Source organism: Argopecten irradians, chromosome 2 (genome assembly GCF_041381155.1).
Source record: "Argopecten irradians isolate NY chromosome 2, Ai_NY, whole genome shotgun sequence".
NCBI lineage: Eukaryota > Metazoa > Mollusca > Bivalvia > Pectinida > Pectinidae > Argopecten > Argopecten irradians.
The window spans coordinates 68,456,531-68,474,334 of record NC_091135.1 but is presented as its reverse complement, the minus strand read 5'-3'; the positions used below and the strand labels follow the sequence as shown (position 1 = coordinate 68,474,334).

At 33.1% G+C, this 17,804-nt stretch overlaps 1 protein-coding gene across 3 annotated transcripts in view; it reads right to left on the bottom strand.

The window, feature by feature from the left end:
• Positions 1 to 17,804, bottom strand: part of LOC138316313 (NEDD4-like E3 ubiquitin-protein ligase WWP1) — a 104,493-nt gene that overhangs the window by 8,697 nt on the left and 77,992 nt on the right. For all 3 annotated transcript variants that reach the window (XM_069257972.1, XM_069257974.1, XM_069257973.1), the window contains 3 exons: positions 4,150 to 4,303; positions 3,279 to 3,367; positions 2,312 to 2,471 (listed from right to left, as the gene is read on the bottom strand). In XM_069257972.1, coding sequence (XP_069114073.1) covers positions 2,312 to 2,471; positions 3,279 to 3,367; positions 4,150 to 4,303 — 403 coding nt within the window. The remainder of the gene's footprint in view (positions 1 to 2,311; positions 2,472 to 3,278; positions 3,368 to 4,149; positions 4,304 to 17,804) is intronic.

Sequence of the window (17,804 nt, the reverse complement as noted above, 5' to 3'; positions counted from 1 at the left end):
TGGCAGCAATTTTGTTGACCGATCGGTCCCAAAATGCAATATGCACAACTAGGTCCCTAGGGGAACCTACATATGAAATTTGAGACAGATCCCTTCAGTATTATCTGAGAAATAGCCATAACAAACTTTAACTATCAAAATCCAAGATGGCGGCCTGGCGGCCATCTTGTTCACTGATTGGTCCAAAAATGCAATATGCAAAACAAGGGCCCTAGGGGAACCTACATATTAAATTTGAGAAAGATCCCTTCAGCACTTTTTGAGAAATAGGGATATCAAACCTTAACTATCAAAATCCAAGATGGCTGCCTGGCGGCCATCTTGTTTTTCCTATCAGCCTCAAAATCTGTATGGCACAACTAGGGACCAAGGGTAACCTCCATGTGAAGTTTGAACAAAATCCCTTCAGTAGTTCTCAAGAAATAATGATAACAAACTTCAACTGCCATACCAAAGATGGCTGCCTGGCGGCCATCTTGTTTTTCTGATCAGCCTCAAAATCTGTATGGCACAACTAGGGACCAAGGGTTACCTTCATGTGAAGTTTGAACAAAATCCCTTCAGTAGTTCTCAAGAAATATCGATAACAAACTTCAACTGCCAAAATCAAAGATGGCTGCCTGGCGAACATCTTGTTTTTCCGATCAGTCTCAAAATCTGTATGGCACAAATATGGACCAAGGGGACCCTCCATGTGAAGTTTGAACAAAATCCCTGCTGCAGTTTTTAAGAAATAGTGATAACAAGCATTGTGTACGGACGGACGACGGACGACGGACAACGGACCACGTACGCAGGGCGATTTGAATAGCCCACCATCTGTTGATGGTGGGCTAACAAAATAAACTTTCCATGGTACAGGGCCTACAACACCAAACAAAATAAGGTTTCCATGGCACAGAAGAACATGCAGTAGATGATATTTTGACACTGAATTGAGATAAAAAACAAAATCTATATCTTTATTCAGCAGATGATATTTTGACATTGAATAAAGATATAGATTTTGTTTTTTATCTCAATTCAATATCAAAATATCATCTACTGCATGTTCTTCTTGGTGGACTATTTAACTACCATTTATCTCAAAATGAACTGGAAGACTTTAGACTAAATTCAATTATTATTGTTAACAAAATGTTCGTACAAAGTGGTATTCATAACTGACCTTTTTTCTTTTCTTTTTTAGGTAAATATTTGATTGTATTAACTTCAACTGAAGTTATATGTATGCTAAATCTTGCGAACTCCAGAGTATTTGTATTATGTATGTTTTTGTGCTAGCCTTATATATAGACTTTTGATACGTATATATCTGTTATTACAAACTGCATGTATCATTTGTGATGTCTCGTCTACATATGTTTGTAGCTAATTATTATAAGCATTCTCCGCTATTAGATAATGGCAAATGTAGTCGAATATCTAATAGTATTTTCTTGTATTGATAGATATGTATATATGTGTGTAACGTGTGTATGTTAGAATGTTTCTTTCTTTATTTATGTATTATTTTCTGTAAACTCTTCAATATTGGAGGAAATAAAGGAAATAATAATAATAATAAGGGTACAGGTCCTACAACACCAAACAAAATAAACTTTCCATGGTACAGGGCCTACAACACCAATCAAAATAAACTTTCCATGGTACAGGGCCTACAACACCAAACAAAATAAACTTTCTATGGTACACTAGGGCCTACAACACCAATCAAAATAAACTTTCCATGGTACAGGGCCTACAACACCAAACAAAATAAACTTTCCATGGTACAGGGCCTACAACACCAAACAAAATTAACTTTCTATGGTACAGGGCCTACAACATCAAACAAAATTAACTTTCAATGGTACAAGGCCTACAACACCAGACAAAGTCTTTATCCTCAGCCAATTCAGGTCAGGAATTTGTACATCGGCAATATTGAAATTGCACATAGAATCTGTTATTAGTATATATAATAATTTTGTGGATTCTGTGACTGCAAAAAGTGTCAAAATTTGTTTAAAACTTAAGTATATGTTTTCATAGTAAGTTGAATTAATTCAGTTACAATACTTGTACCTCCCAGCAACTCCAAGCTAAAGATTCAGATGTGATCACGACACTTCCAATCTTTTGTTATTTTAAGGGGGTGATGTTGACTTGCACAGTAAAAGTGAATCTATGTGTACAAATGTATACCATTCTCATGTTTGGGTCAACCATAGATTCCATATTGGTTAATTCCTTTTCAAAATGAATCGTATCATGACACATTTGGACTTAGCTGTAATAGTGGTTCATTATTTAATGTTAGAGCACTCACCATGGCAATGAATCGTCCAATAAATCTAAAGTATACAAGATGGTCAGGGTTGACATTAGAGGCAGCGTTGATCTGTAGGCTGTAGTTACTGTGACTGGCATACTCAAACAGGCAGTACATTGGATTCAGTACATCGTGCGACAGATGGAAAAACCACTCCCTGTACAAACAAGTATAATATACAGTTATGGACCTCTGTAGAAGGATACATATACAATTGTCTCCATAGAGAGAGGTATTTTCTCGAGGGCTTCTAGGGACATAATCATTTTTTTTATTTTACCATACAAAATTAAAATATAAAAATAAAATCAATCTAAATCTCTGGTTAATTTAATGAACTCATAAAGATCAAGAGTGCGAAAAATAAGCATTTTCCTGGAGTTATTTCCCTGGGGTTATTTTCCTCGCCTCCCAATTCTGGAGAGATATCTAACTTATTCAATATCATGTGATCAAGTTTAATTCAATCAGAACATTCTAAATGAAAGTGAGATACAATAATATAGAGGTATCAAACAGGCAGTACATAGGGTTTAGTACGTTATGGGACAGACGGAATAACCATTCCCTGTAAAAAACAAGTATATCTGCACAAAGCAAGTATACATGTAATATACAGGTATCAAACAGGCAGTACATAGGGTTTAGTACGTTATGGGACAGACGGAATAACCATTCCCTGTAAAAAACAAGTATATCTGCACAAAGCAAGTATACATGTAATATACAGGTATCAAACAGAGAGTATATGTCCGCCGTAGGACAGATGGAAAAACCACTCCCAGTACAATACAAAGTATAAATACAGGTATTGAGATACAATCATTTAAAGTAACATAGAGACATCAAACTAAAAATGATCTAGAAACAGGGTTTGAAAACAAATTCTATTCAGGCTTGTATAAATCCAAGTTGTATATTTCATCCCCAGACATAGTAACACTGGAATTTGAATTCCACTGACCTAGCTACACCACCGTAGTCTAGTCCTTCTTCTCCCTTGAATATGATATACAGTCTTCTTCTCAGATCATATGGCTGTAACCGCATAATCTATAACACAAAGAACAATATACAATACATATGGCTGTAACCGCATAATCTATAACACAAAGAACAATATACAATACATATGGCTGTAACCGCATAATCTATAACACAAAGAACAATATACAATACATATGGCTGTAACCGCATAATCTATAACACAAAGAACAATATACAATACATATGGCTGTGACTGCATAATCTATAACACAAACAACAATATACAGTATCTTTTTATCACATTTAGATTAACCTTAGATACTGAATCAATTAATCTGTTCATGCATATGTTCATTAAGGTAAAAAGATCCTTTTTTGAATATCAGGAAAGTCTGGAATGAAATACAGTTTATCATTCTACTTTGTATTTTAGTAATTTGTAACACTAGGATCAATAGTCCTCCCTCTCTAAATATCATTTCAATTCTTTAATACATTGCCAGTTATACAGGTTATGTATTGCTCCTTGTGTAACAGGTATAAGGAAAGTGATTTGTAGACAACAGGTAAATAGATATTCTAGAATGTCCACAGGAATCAGTTGACACTCAAATACTACCATTGTTTGTCCTCTATTAATTGAAATAGGCATTGTACAAGACCAAGCATACTAGATTATCGCAAAACAAGAGAAAGTTATGACCTACATTTAGGGATATTTTGAATTCCTTTTCACTCTTTATAATTATTTACAGTTGTATGTATGAAGGTTTCTGATTAAGTAGTATAAATTAAGGTGGTGTAGTATTGGATTAACAGACAAATCCTATCAATTGATAATGTTTTACCTGAGCAAAAGAATCTTCAAACAGGTTGTCTCTGGACACTGTAATCTTAACATGTCCAGACAGAGCGTTGGAGGAACAGAGGTATCGGAACTGTCCCAACTTCCACCGGAAACTTCTCTCATATTGTATGGGTACTCCAAATGCACCTTTAGGTCTGAAATACACAAGAGAACAGATCAACACCATGCTCTTATGTACATGCATGCACAATCCAGAGATTTACCACCAATACACAAGAGAACAGATCAACACCATGCTCTTATGTACATGCACAATCCAGAGATTTACCACCAATATCAGCATACAAAGTCTACTTTCCATTCAAACTACTGTATTTCACCCAATAATTGTCTCCCTCAAATTCACTTGAATAGAATGTGAGCTGAAAGTATGTAAACCAATCTGGTTTCTTTGATTTCTTTCACATTGAAAGCTTCTTACTTTGTACATTGAAGACTTCTTACTTTGTACATTGAAGACTTCTTACTTTGTACATTGAAGACTTCTTACTTTGTACATTGAAGACTTCTTACTTTGTACATTGAAGACTTCTTACTTTGTACATTGAAGACTTCTTACTTTGTACATTGAAGACTTCTTACTTTGTACATTGAAGACTTCTTACTTTGTACATTGAAGACTTCTTACTTTGTACATTGAAGACTTCTTACTTTGTACATTGAAGACTTCTTACTTTGTACATTGAAGACTTCTTACTTTGTACATTGAAGACTTCTTACTTTGTACATTGAAGACTTCTTACTTTGTACATTGAAGACTTCTTACTTTGTACATTGAAGACTTCTTACTTTGTACATTGAAGACTTCTTACTTTGTACATTGAAGACTTCTTACTTTGTACATTGAAGACTTCTTACTTTGTACATTGAAGGCTTCTTACTTTGTACATTGAAGGCTTCTTACTTTGTACATTGAAGGCTTCTTACTTTGTACATTGAAGACTTCTTACTTTGTACATTGAAGACTTCTTACTTTGTACATTGAAGACTTCTTACTTTGTACATTGAAGACTTCTTACTTTGTACATTGAAGCTACTTTGACATTGAAGCTTTTACTTTGTACATTGAAGGCTTCTTACTTTGTACATTGAAGACTTCTTACTTTGTACATTGAAGACTTCTTACTTTGTACATTGAAGGCTTCTTACTTTGTACATTGAAGACTTCTTACTTTGTACATTGAAGACTTCTTACTTTGTACATTGAAGGCTTCTTACTTTGTACATTGAAGACTTCTTACTTTGTACATTGAAGGCTTCTTACTTTGTACATTGAAGGCTTCTTACTTTGTACATTGAAGACTTCTTACTTTGTACATTGAAGACTTGTAATTGAAGCTTCTTACTTTGTACATTGAAGCTTCTTACTTTGTACATTGAAGGCTTCTTACTTTGTACATTGAAGGCTTCTTACTTTGTACATTGAAGCTTCTTACTTTGTACATTGAAGGCTTCTTACTTTGTACATTGAAGACTTCTTACTTTGTACATTGAAGACTTCTTACTTTGTACATTGAAGACTTCTTACTTTGTACATTGAAGGCTTCTTACTTTGTACATTGAAGACTTCTTACTTTTGTACATTGAAGACTTCTTACTTTGTACATTGAAGACTTCTTACTTTGTACATGAAGCTTCTTACTTTGTACATTGAAGACTTCTTACTTTGTACATTGAAGGCTTCTTACTTTGTACATTGAACTTCTTACTTTGTACATTGAAGCTTCTTACTTTGTACATTGAAGGCTTCTTACTTTGTACATTGAAGGCTTCTTACTTTGTACATTGAAGGCTTCTTACTTTGTACATTGAAGGCTTCTTACTTTGTACATTGAAGACTTCTTACTTTGTACATTGAATTAACATTGAAGCTTCTTACTTTGTACATTGAAGACTTCTTACTCTTTGTACATTGAAGACTTCTTACTTTGTACCTTTGTATTGAAGGCTTCTTACTTTGTACATTGAAGACTTCTTACTTTGTACATTGAAGACTTCTTACTTTGTACATTGAAGACTTCTTACTTTGTACATTGAAGGCTTCTTACTTTGTACACTGAAGGCTTCTTACTTTGTACATTGAAGACTTCTTACTTTGTACATTGAAGACTTCTTACTTTGTACATTGAAGACTTCTTACTTTGTACATTGAAGACTTCTTACTTTGTACATTGAAGACTTCTTACTTTGTACATTGAAGACTTCTTACTTTGTACATTGAAGACTTCTTACTTTGTACATTGAAGCTTCTTACTTTGTACATTGAAGCTTCTTACTTTGTACTTGTACATTGAAGCTTCTTACTTTGTACATTGAAGACTTCTTACTTTGTACATTGAAGGCTTCTTACTTTGTACATGAAGCTTCACATTGAAGACTTCTTACTTTGTACATTGAAGACTTTGTACATTGAAGACTTCTTACTTTGTACATTGAAGACTTCTTACTTTGTACATTGAAGCTCTACTTTGTACATGAAGCTTCTTACTTTGTACATTGAAGCTTCTTACTTTGTACATTGAAGCTTCTTACTTTGTACATTGAAGACTTCTTCTTACTTCTTCTTTGTACTTTGTACATTGAAGGCTTCTTACTTTGTACATTGAAGACTTCTTACTTTGTACATTGAAGACTTCTTACTTTGTACATTGAAGACTTCTTACTTTGTACATTGAAGACTTCTTACTTTGTACATTGAAGACTTCTTACTTTGTGCAAAATCTTTGTGAAATTTGGTTCTATAAGTGCCTCCTCATTTCTCTCTCATTACTTAAGCCCCCCGGGCACTTATTGAGTCGAATATGGTATTTCACTGCCATCACATTAACAAAAATCCCCAAAATGTCTGAAAAAAACAGTTGGTTAACCGGTATGATATTGATCAGTACAACATACACAACTGTATAAGATGATTTTGATCAGTACAATATACACAAGTGTATAAGATGATATTGATCAGTACAACATACACAAGTGTGTAAGATAATATTGATCAGTACAACATACACAAGTGTATAAGATGATATTGATCAGTACATCAGTCAAATACACAAGTGTATAAGATGATGATATAATCAGTAAAATACACAAGTGTATAAGAATATTGATCATTCAACATACACAAGTGTATAAGATATGATATATATGATCAGTACAATATACACAAGTGTATAAGATGATATTGATCAGTACAACATACACAAGTGTATAAGATGATATTGATCAGTACAACATACACAAGTGTATAAGATGATATTGATCAGTACAATATACACAAGTGTATAAGATGTATTGATCAGTACAACATACACAAGTGTATAAGATGATATTGATCAGTACAACATACACAAGTGTATAAGATGATATTGATCAGTACAACATACACAAGTGTATAAGATGATATTGATCAGTACAACATACACAAGTGTATAAGATGATATTGATCAGTACAACATACACAAGTGTATAAGATGATATTGATCAGAACAAAAGACAAGTGTATAAGATGATATTGATCAGTACAAAAGACACAAGTGTATAAGATGATATTGATCAGTACAACATACACAAGTGTATAAGATGATATTGATCAGTACAACATACACAAGTGTATAAGATGATATTGATCAGTACAACATACACAAGTGTATAAGATGATATTGATCAGTACAACATACACAAGTGTATAAGATGATATTGATCAGTACAACATATACACAAGTGTATAAGATGATATTGATCAGTACAACATACACAAGTGTATAAGATGATATTGATCAGTACAATATACACAAGTGTATAAGATGATATTGATCAGTACAACATACACAAGTGTATAAGATAATATTGATCAGTACAACATACACAAGTGTAAAAGATGATATTAATCAGTACAACATACACAAGTGTATAAGATGATATTGATCAGTACAACATACACAAGTGTATAAGATGATATTGATCAGTACAACATACACAAGTGTATAAGATGATATTGATCAGTACAACATACACAAGTGTATAAGATGATATTGATCAGTACAACATACACAAGTGTATAAGATGATATTGATCAGTACAACATACACAAGTGTATAAGATGATATTGATCAGTACAACATACACAAGTGTATAAGATGATATTGATCAGTACAACATACACAAGTGTATAAGATGATATTGATCAGTACAACATACACAAGTGTATAAGATGATATTGATCAGTACAACATACACAAGTGTATAAGATGATATTGATCAGTACAACATACACAAGTGTATAAGATGATATTGATCAGTACAACATACACAAGTGTATAAGATGATATTGATCAGTACAACATACACAAGTGTATAAGATGATATTGATCAGTACAACATACACAAGTGTATAAGATGATATTGATCAGTACAACATACACAAGTGTATAAGATGATATTGATCAGTACAACATACACAAGTGTATAAGATGATATTGATCAGTACAACATACACAAGTGTATAAGATGATATTGATCAGTACAACATACACAAGTGTATAAGATGATATTGATCAGTACAACATACACAAGTGTATAAGATGATATTGATCAGTACAACATACACAAGTGTATAAGATGATATTGATCAGTACAACATACACAAGTGTATAAGATGATATTGATCAGTACAACATACACAAGTGTATAAGATGATATTGATCAGTACAATATACACAAGTGTATAAGATGATATTGATCAGTACAATATACACAAGTGTATAAGATGATATTGATCAGTACAACATACACAAGTGTATAAGATGATATTGATCAGTACAATATACACAAGTGTATAAGATGATATTGATCAGTACAATATACACAAGTGTATAAGATGATATTGATCAGTACAATATACACAAGTGTATAAGATGATATTGATCAGTACAATATACACAAGTGTATAAGATGATATTGATCAGTACAATATACACAAGTGTATAAGATGATATTGATCAGTACAATATACACAAGTGTATAAGATGATATTGATCAGTACAATATACACAAGTGTATAAGATGATATTGATCAGTACAATATACACAAGTGTATAAGATGATATTGATCAGTACAACATACACAAGTGTATAAGATGATATTGATCAGTACAATATACACAAGTGTATAAGATGATATTGATCAGAACAAAAGACAAGTGTATAAGATGATATTGATCAGTACAAAAGACACAAGTGTATAAGATTTGATATTGATCAGTACAACATACACAAGTGTATAAGATGATATTGATCAGTACAACATACACAAGTGTATAAGATGATATTGATCAGTACAAACATACACAAGTGTATAAGATGATATTGATCAGTACAACATACACAAGTGTATAAGATGATATTGATCAGTACAAATACACAAGTGTATAAGATGATATTGATCAGTACAACATACACAAGTGTATAAGATGATATTGATCAGTACAACATACACAAGTGTATAAGATGATATTGATCAGTACAACATACACAAGTGTATAAGGATGATATTGATCAGTACACATACACAAGTGTATAAGATGATATTGATCAGTACAACATACACAAGTGTATAAGATGATATTGATCAGTACAACATACACAAGTGTATAAGATGATATTGATCAGTACAACATACACAAGTGTATAAGATGATATTGATCAGTACAACATACACAAGTGTATAAGATGATATTGATCAGTACAACATACACAAGTGTATATAAGATGATATTGATCAGTACACCATACACAAGTGTATAAGATGATATTGATCAGTACAACATACACAAGTGTATAAGATGATATTGATCAGTACAACATACACAAGTGTATAAGATGATATTGATCAGTACAACATACACAAGTGTATAAGATGATATTGATCAGTACAACATACACAAGTGTATAAGATGATATTGATCAGTACAAAAACAAAGTGTATAAGATGATATTGATCAGTACAAATACACAAGTGTATAAGATGATATTGATCAGTACAAATACACAAGTGTATAAGATGATATTGATCAGTACAAAAGACACAAGTGTATAAGATGATATTGATCAGTACAAATACACAAGTGTATAAGATGATATTGATCAGTACAAAACATACACAAGTGTATAAGATGATATTGATCAGTACAACATACACAAGTGTATAAGATGATATTGATCAGTACAACATACACAAGTGTATAAGATGATATTGATCAGTACAACATACACAAGTGTATAAGATGATATTGATCAGTAAACATACACAAGTGTATAAAGATATTGATCAGTACAACATACACAAGTGTATAAGATGATATTGATCAGTACAACATACACAAGTGTATAAGATGATATTGATCAGTACAACATACACAAGTGTATAAGATGATATTGATCAGTACAACATACACAAGTGTATAAGATGATATTGATCAGTACAACATACACAAGTGTATAAGATGATATTGATCAGTACAACATACACAAGTGTATAAGATGATATTGATCAGTACAATATACACAAGTGTATAAGATGATATTGATCAGTACAATATACACAAGTGTATAAGATGATATTGATCAGTACAACATACACAAGTGTATAAGATGATATTGATCAGTACAACATACACAAGTGTATAAGATGATATTGATCAGTACAACATACACAAGTGTATAAGATGATATTGATCAGTACAATATACACAAGTGTATAAGATGATATTGATCAGTACAATATACACAAGTGTATAAGATGATATTGATCAGTACAATATACACAAGTGTATAAGATGATATTGATCAGTACAACATACACAAGTGTATAAGATGATATTGATCAGTACAAATACACACAGTGTATAAGATGATATTGATCAGTACAACATACACAAGTGTATAAGATGATATTGATCAGTACACCATACACAAGTGTATAAGATGATATTGATCAGTACAACATACACAAGTGTATAAGATGATATTGATCAGTACAATATACACAAGTGTATAAGATGTTATTGATCAGTACAACATACACAAGTGTATAAGATGATATTGATCAGTACAACATACACAAGTGTATAAGATGATATTGATCAGTACAACATACACAAGTGTATAAGATGATATTGATCAGTACAACATACACAAGTGTATAAGATAATATTGATCAGTACAGCATACACAAGTGTATAAGATGATATTGATCAGTACAATATACACAAATGTATAAGATGTTATTGATCAGTACAACATACACAAGTGTATAAGATGATATTGATCAGTACAACATACACAAGTGTATAAGATGATATTGATCAGTACAACATACACAAGTGTATAAGATGATATTGATCAGTACACCATACACAAGTGTATAAGATGATATTGATCAGTACAAAAGACACAAGTGTATAAGATGATATTGATCAGTACAACATACACAAGTGTATAAGATGATATTGATCAGTACACCATACACAAGTGTATAAGATGATATTGATCAGTACAACATACACAAGTGTATAAGATGATATTGATCAGTACAACATACACAAGTGTAAAAGATGATATTGATCAGTACAACATACACAAGTGTATAAGATGATATTGATCAGTAGAACATACACAAGTGTATAATATGATATTGATCAGTACAATATTCACAAGTGTATTAGATGATATTGATCAGTACAATATACACAAGTGTATAAGATGATATTGATCAGTACAACATACACAAGTGTATAAGATGATATTGATCAGTACAATATACACAAGTGTATAAGATGATATTGATCAGTACAACATACACAAGTGTATAAGATGATATTGATCAGTACAAAAGACACAAATGTATAAGATGATATTGATCAGTACAACATACACAAGTGTATAAGATGATATTGATCAGTACAATATACACAAGTGTATAAGATGATATTGATCAGTACAATATACACAAGTGTATAAGATGATATTGATCAGTACAACATACACAAGTGTATAAGATGATATTGATCAGTACAACATACACAAGTGTATAAGATGATATTGATCAGTACAACATACACAAGTGTATAAGATGATATTGATCAGTACAACATACACAAGTGTATAAGATGATATTGATCAGTACAATATACACAAGTGTATTAGATGATATTGATCAGTACAACATACACAAGTGTATAAGATGATATTGATCAGTACAACATACACAAGTGTATAAGATGATAGCTATATATAAGATGGTACCCTTGTATAAGATGGTACCGTTGTTTAAGATGGTACCGTTGTTTAAGATGATAGCCTTGTATAAGATGGTACCGTTGTATAAGATGGTACTGTAGTATAAGATGGTAGCGTTGTTTAAGATGGTAGCGTTGTATAAGATGATAGCCTTGTATAAGATGATAGCCTTGTATAAGATGATAGCGTTGTATAAGATGATACACAAGTTGTATAAGATGATAGCGTTGTATAAGATGATAATGTTGTATAAGATGATAATGTTGTATAAGATGATAGCGTTGTATAAGATGATAGCCTTGTATAAGATGATAGCCTTGTATAAGATGATAGCCTTGTATAAGATGATAGCCTTGTATAAGATGATAGCGTTGTATAAGATGATAGCCTTGTATAAGATGATAGCCTTGTATAAGATGATAGCCTTGTATAAGATGATAGCCTTGTATAAGATGATAGCGTTGTATAAGATGATAGCGTTGTATAAGATGATAATGTTGTATAAGATGATACCGTTGTATAAGATGATAGCCTTGTATAAGATGATAGCCTTGTATAAGATGATAGCGTTGTATAAGATGATAGCCTTGTATAAGATGATAGCGTTGTATAAGATGATAGCGTTGTATAAGATGATACACAAGTGTATAAGATGATAGCGTTGTATAAGATGATACACAAGTGTATAAGATGATAGCGTTGTATAAGATGATAGCCTTGTATAAGATGATACACAAGTGTATAAGATGATAGCCTTGTATAAGATGATAGCCTTGTATAAGATGATACACAAGTGTATAAGATGATACCGTTGTATAAGATGATAGCCTTGTATAAGATGATACACAAGAGTATAAGATGATAGCGTTGTATAAGATGGTACCGTTGTATAAGATGATAGCAAGTGTATAAGATGATAGCGTTGTATAAGATGATAGCCTTGTATAAGATGATAGCCTTGTATAAGATGATAGCCTTGTATAAGATGATAGCCTTGTATAAGATGATAGCGTTGTATAAGATGATAGCCTTGTATAAGATGATAGCCTTGTATAAGATGATAGCCTTGTATAAGATGATAGCCTTGTATAAGATGATAGCCTTGTATAAGATGATAGCCTTGTATAAGATGATAGCCTTGTATAAGATGATAGCCTTGTATAAGATGATACACGTTGTATAAGATGATAGCCTTGTATAAGATGATAGCCTTGTATAAGATGATAGCCTTGTATAAGATGATAGCCTTGTATAAGATGATAGCCTTGTATAAGATGATAGCCTTGTATAAGATGATAGCCTTGTATAAGATGATAGCGTTGTATAAGATGATAGCCTTGTATAAGATGATACACAAGTGTATAAGATGATAGCCTTGTATAAGATGATAGCCTTGTATAAGATGATAGCTTGTATAAGATGATAGCCTTGTATAAGATGATAGCCTTGTATAAGATGATAGCTTGTATAAAGATGATAGCCTTGTATAAGATGATGCCTTGTTAAGCCTTGTATAAGATGATAGCCTTGTATAAGATGATAGCCAAGTGTATAAGATGATAGCGTTGTATAAGATGATAGCCTTGTATAAGATGATAGCCTTGTATAAGATGATAGCCTTGTATAAGATGATAGCGTTGTATAAGATGATAGCCTTGTATAAGATGATAGCCTTGTATAAGATGATAGCCTTGTATAAGATGATAGCCTTGTATAAGATGATAGCGTTGTATAAGATGATAGCCTTGTATAAGATGATAGTGTTGTATAAGATGGTAGTGTTGTATAAGATGGTACCGTTGTATAAGATGGTACCGTTGTATAAGATGATACCGGATGCACACACACAAGGCCTTTAGTATCCAAGAATCCAAAGATTGTATAAAACACCCTCGATAAGGTACATGGGCGGACCTTTCTTAATTCATATTGTTTCTACATGTTAATTTGTGTGGAGACTTTTGATCAATGGACTTCAAAATCACATATCATATATACTAATTACTTTGGAACAAACTCAAGCAATGAGGCATTATAGACAATTTGTTTCATCAAATGAAATAGAATTTCATGGATTCACTCCTCTTAAATGTACATGTTCAATATAGTTTAGCTAAGTCTCTCAAACTGACGAATCTAAAGTAATTTGATCAATGATCAAGAATCCTTTTCAAATTCAACACTCACTTCACATCTTTAACACAAGAATGCACAATTCCCATAGTCTGAAGTCTGGCCATGAGACACGAGTTGTCTACACTCCCACCACAGACACAATTAGTCCCCTTTATTTTACATTGAATATCATAGAAACTTGCTGTGTTGTGGTACATCAATTTGATTAGGACAGCGATATGCTGCCCAAGTGCTTCAAGTCAACCTTCCTCCCCTCAGTTCTATTATTACGATTTTCCCGATCACTTTTGCAGCAGACTGTACTGTGAATTATGGGGAAGTGCAACACTAGAACACAGTAGTTGTGTAAAGAGATTTAGACATGGAATTATGTGACTCAAATCAGTGTGAGATCACTTTATGTATCACCAGAAGTCATTCACAGACTTACAAGTCAGCAAGGACAGTTCGCTGGAGCAAAGTATTACAAATAACCTGTGAACAGACCAATCCAAAGTCAAATAGGATAAATGAGATAAAATACCAGAATTACTTATCAAACTGAAAAATCTGCAAGGAGAATAAGACTTTGACCTAAAACTGCTATAAAATGCAAAAATGTTTGACTGAATATTGGGGAAAACATACAAATATAGTGTGTTTCCACGAACACTTTAATAATTCAAACAAAAGTCTGGCTATCGTTACATCCAAACACTTGTATAAAGCCTGAATCAATGTTAATCAAGTTTCACTTATACACTGAGCTTCCACAGATCTAGGCCTGTATTCATGAATCTGAATTCATATTCAAAATGATTGTACACCCAGACTCAACTTCACACAGCTTGAGTTCAGTCATATTTAGAAGGACCTGGAAAAAGGCAACTACGTTTGAGATATATCTTGCTTTATTACATAATTTGTTTACATCAATCTATATATGAGGAAATATAATATTTTCAACTATTATCCCGACCGTTCAATAAAACATTGTTATATTGCACAGTTTGAAGTTATATTGCACGCTTCCATGGAAACGTTATATTGCACAGTTCGAGATGTTATATTGCACGGCTTTAGGAACACCTCGCTGTTGTTATCTAGTTTTGTAGAAAACTTCAGAGGAATCGCGCGTAACAGTGAGTTACGTTATTATGACGTCACAAAGGTTCACGCTCAATTTCGCTTACTTTATAGATTTTGAATCAAGCACGTCCTGTAGACGTTTATCGAGTAGAGGACGGACACGATGAATGAGTTAAATTAAAAGCTGCATGTAGGTATAATAATGTGAAAGAAGACAATAAGATATCCAAACCGGAGTTACAACCTGACGTTCGTGTGCTATAAGTCAATCTTCCATAGGATTTGAAGCTTTTCCGTACGGGAGAAATTCTACAGTGTTGATGTTTTTTCGTTTTATAAAAATATTCAACTTAAAAACTGGTGATTATGTAATAAAACAAATATTCCATGGGTTACTGTGCTCTAGTTCATAATATTTACCCCTCGGTGGTGGTAATCAACAAATATTATATTACACTCGGCCTCCGGCCTTGTGCAATATAACATTTGTTGATTACCACCACCTCGGGTTAAATATTATGAACTAGAGCACAGTAACCATGGAATATTTGTATAATATTGACAATGACTGGACATCAGTAAACAGATATGAGTTGACTGGACATCAGACTGGACATCAGTAAAGATTTATACTGGACACCAGACTGGACATTGGTAAAGAATTGCACTGGACACCAGAATGGACAGCAGTGAAGATTTGAGTCGACTGGACATCAGTAAAGATTTGAATTGACTGGACACCAGACTGGACATCAGTAAAGATTTGAGTTGACTGGACATCAGTAACAAGAGATCCCAGAGGGATCTTGGTGCCCACCAAAGAATGATCTATATCTGACAAAGGAAAGATGAATCTTTTCTCTACTTTTTAAACTTTTTCAAACATACTGCATATAAAATTTGAGACAGATCGCTTAAGTACCTTTGAGAAATAGCGGTAACAAACTTCAACTATCAATATCCAAGATGACTCCTTGGCGGCCATCTTGTTGATCAATCGGATCCAAATCACAATATGCACAACTAGGGCCCTAGGGGAACCTACATGTGAAATTTAAGAAAGATCCATTCAATACTTTCTGAGAAATAGCGATAACAAACTTTGAATATCAAAATCCAAGATGGCTGCCTGGCAGCAATCTTGTTGACCGATCGGTCCCAAATCACAATATGCACAAAAAGGGCCCTAGGGGAACCTACATATGAATTTTGAGACTGATCCCTTCAGTACTTTCTGAGAAATAGCGATAACAAACTTTGAATAACAAAATCCAAGATGGCTGCCTGGTGGCCATCTTGTTGACGATCGGTCCCAAAATGCAATATGCACAACTAGGTCCCTAGGGGAACCTAAATATGAAATTTGAGACAGATCCCTTCAGTACTTTCTGAGAAATAGCGATAACAAAGTTTAACTATCAAAATCCAAGATGGCGGCCTGGCGGCCATCTTGTTCACCGATTGGTCCAAAAATGCAATATGCACAACAAGGGCCCTAAGGGAATCTACAAATTAAATTTAGAAAAAGATCCCTTCAGCACTTTTTGAGAAATAGGGATATCAAACCTTAACTATCAAAATCCAAGATGGCCGCCTGGCGGCCATCTTGTTTTTCCTATCAGCCTCAAAATATGTATGGCACAACAAGGGACCAAGGGTAACCTCCATGTGAAGTTTGAACAAAATCCCTTCAGTAGTTCTCAAGAAATAATGATAACAAACTTCAACTGCCAAAATCAAAGATGGCTGCCTGGCGGCCATCTTGTTTTTCCGATCAGCCTCAAAATCTGTATGGCACAATAAGGGATCAAGGGTAACCTCCATGTGAAGTTTGAACAAAATCCCTTCTGTAGTTCTCAAGAAATATCGATAACAAACTTCAACTGCCAAAATTAAAGATGGCTGTCTGGCAGCCATCTTGTTTTTCCCATCAGCCTCAAAATCTGTATGGCACAACTAGGGACCAAGGGTAACCTCCATGTGAAGTTTGAACAAAATCCCTTCAGTAGTTCTCAAGAAATATCGATACAGACAAACTTCAACTGCCAAAATTAAAGATGGCTGTCTGGCAGCCATCTTGTTTTTCCCATCAGCCTCAAAATCTGTATGGCACAACTAGGGACCAAGGGTAACCTC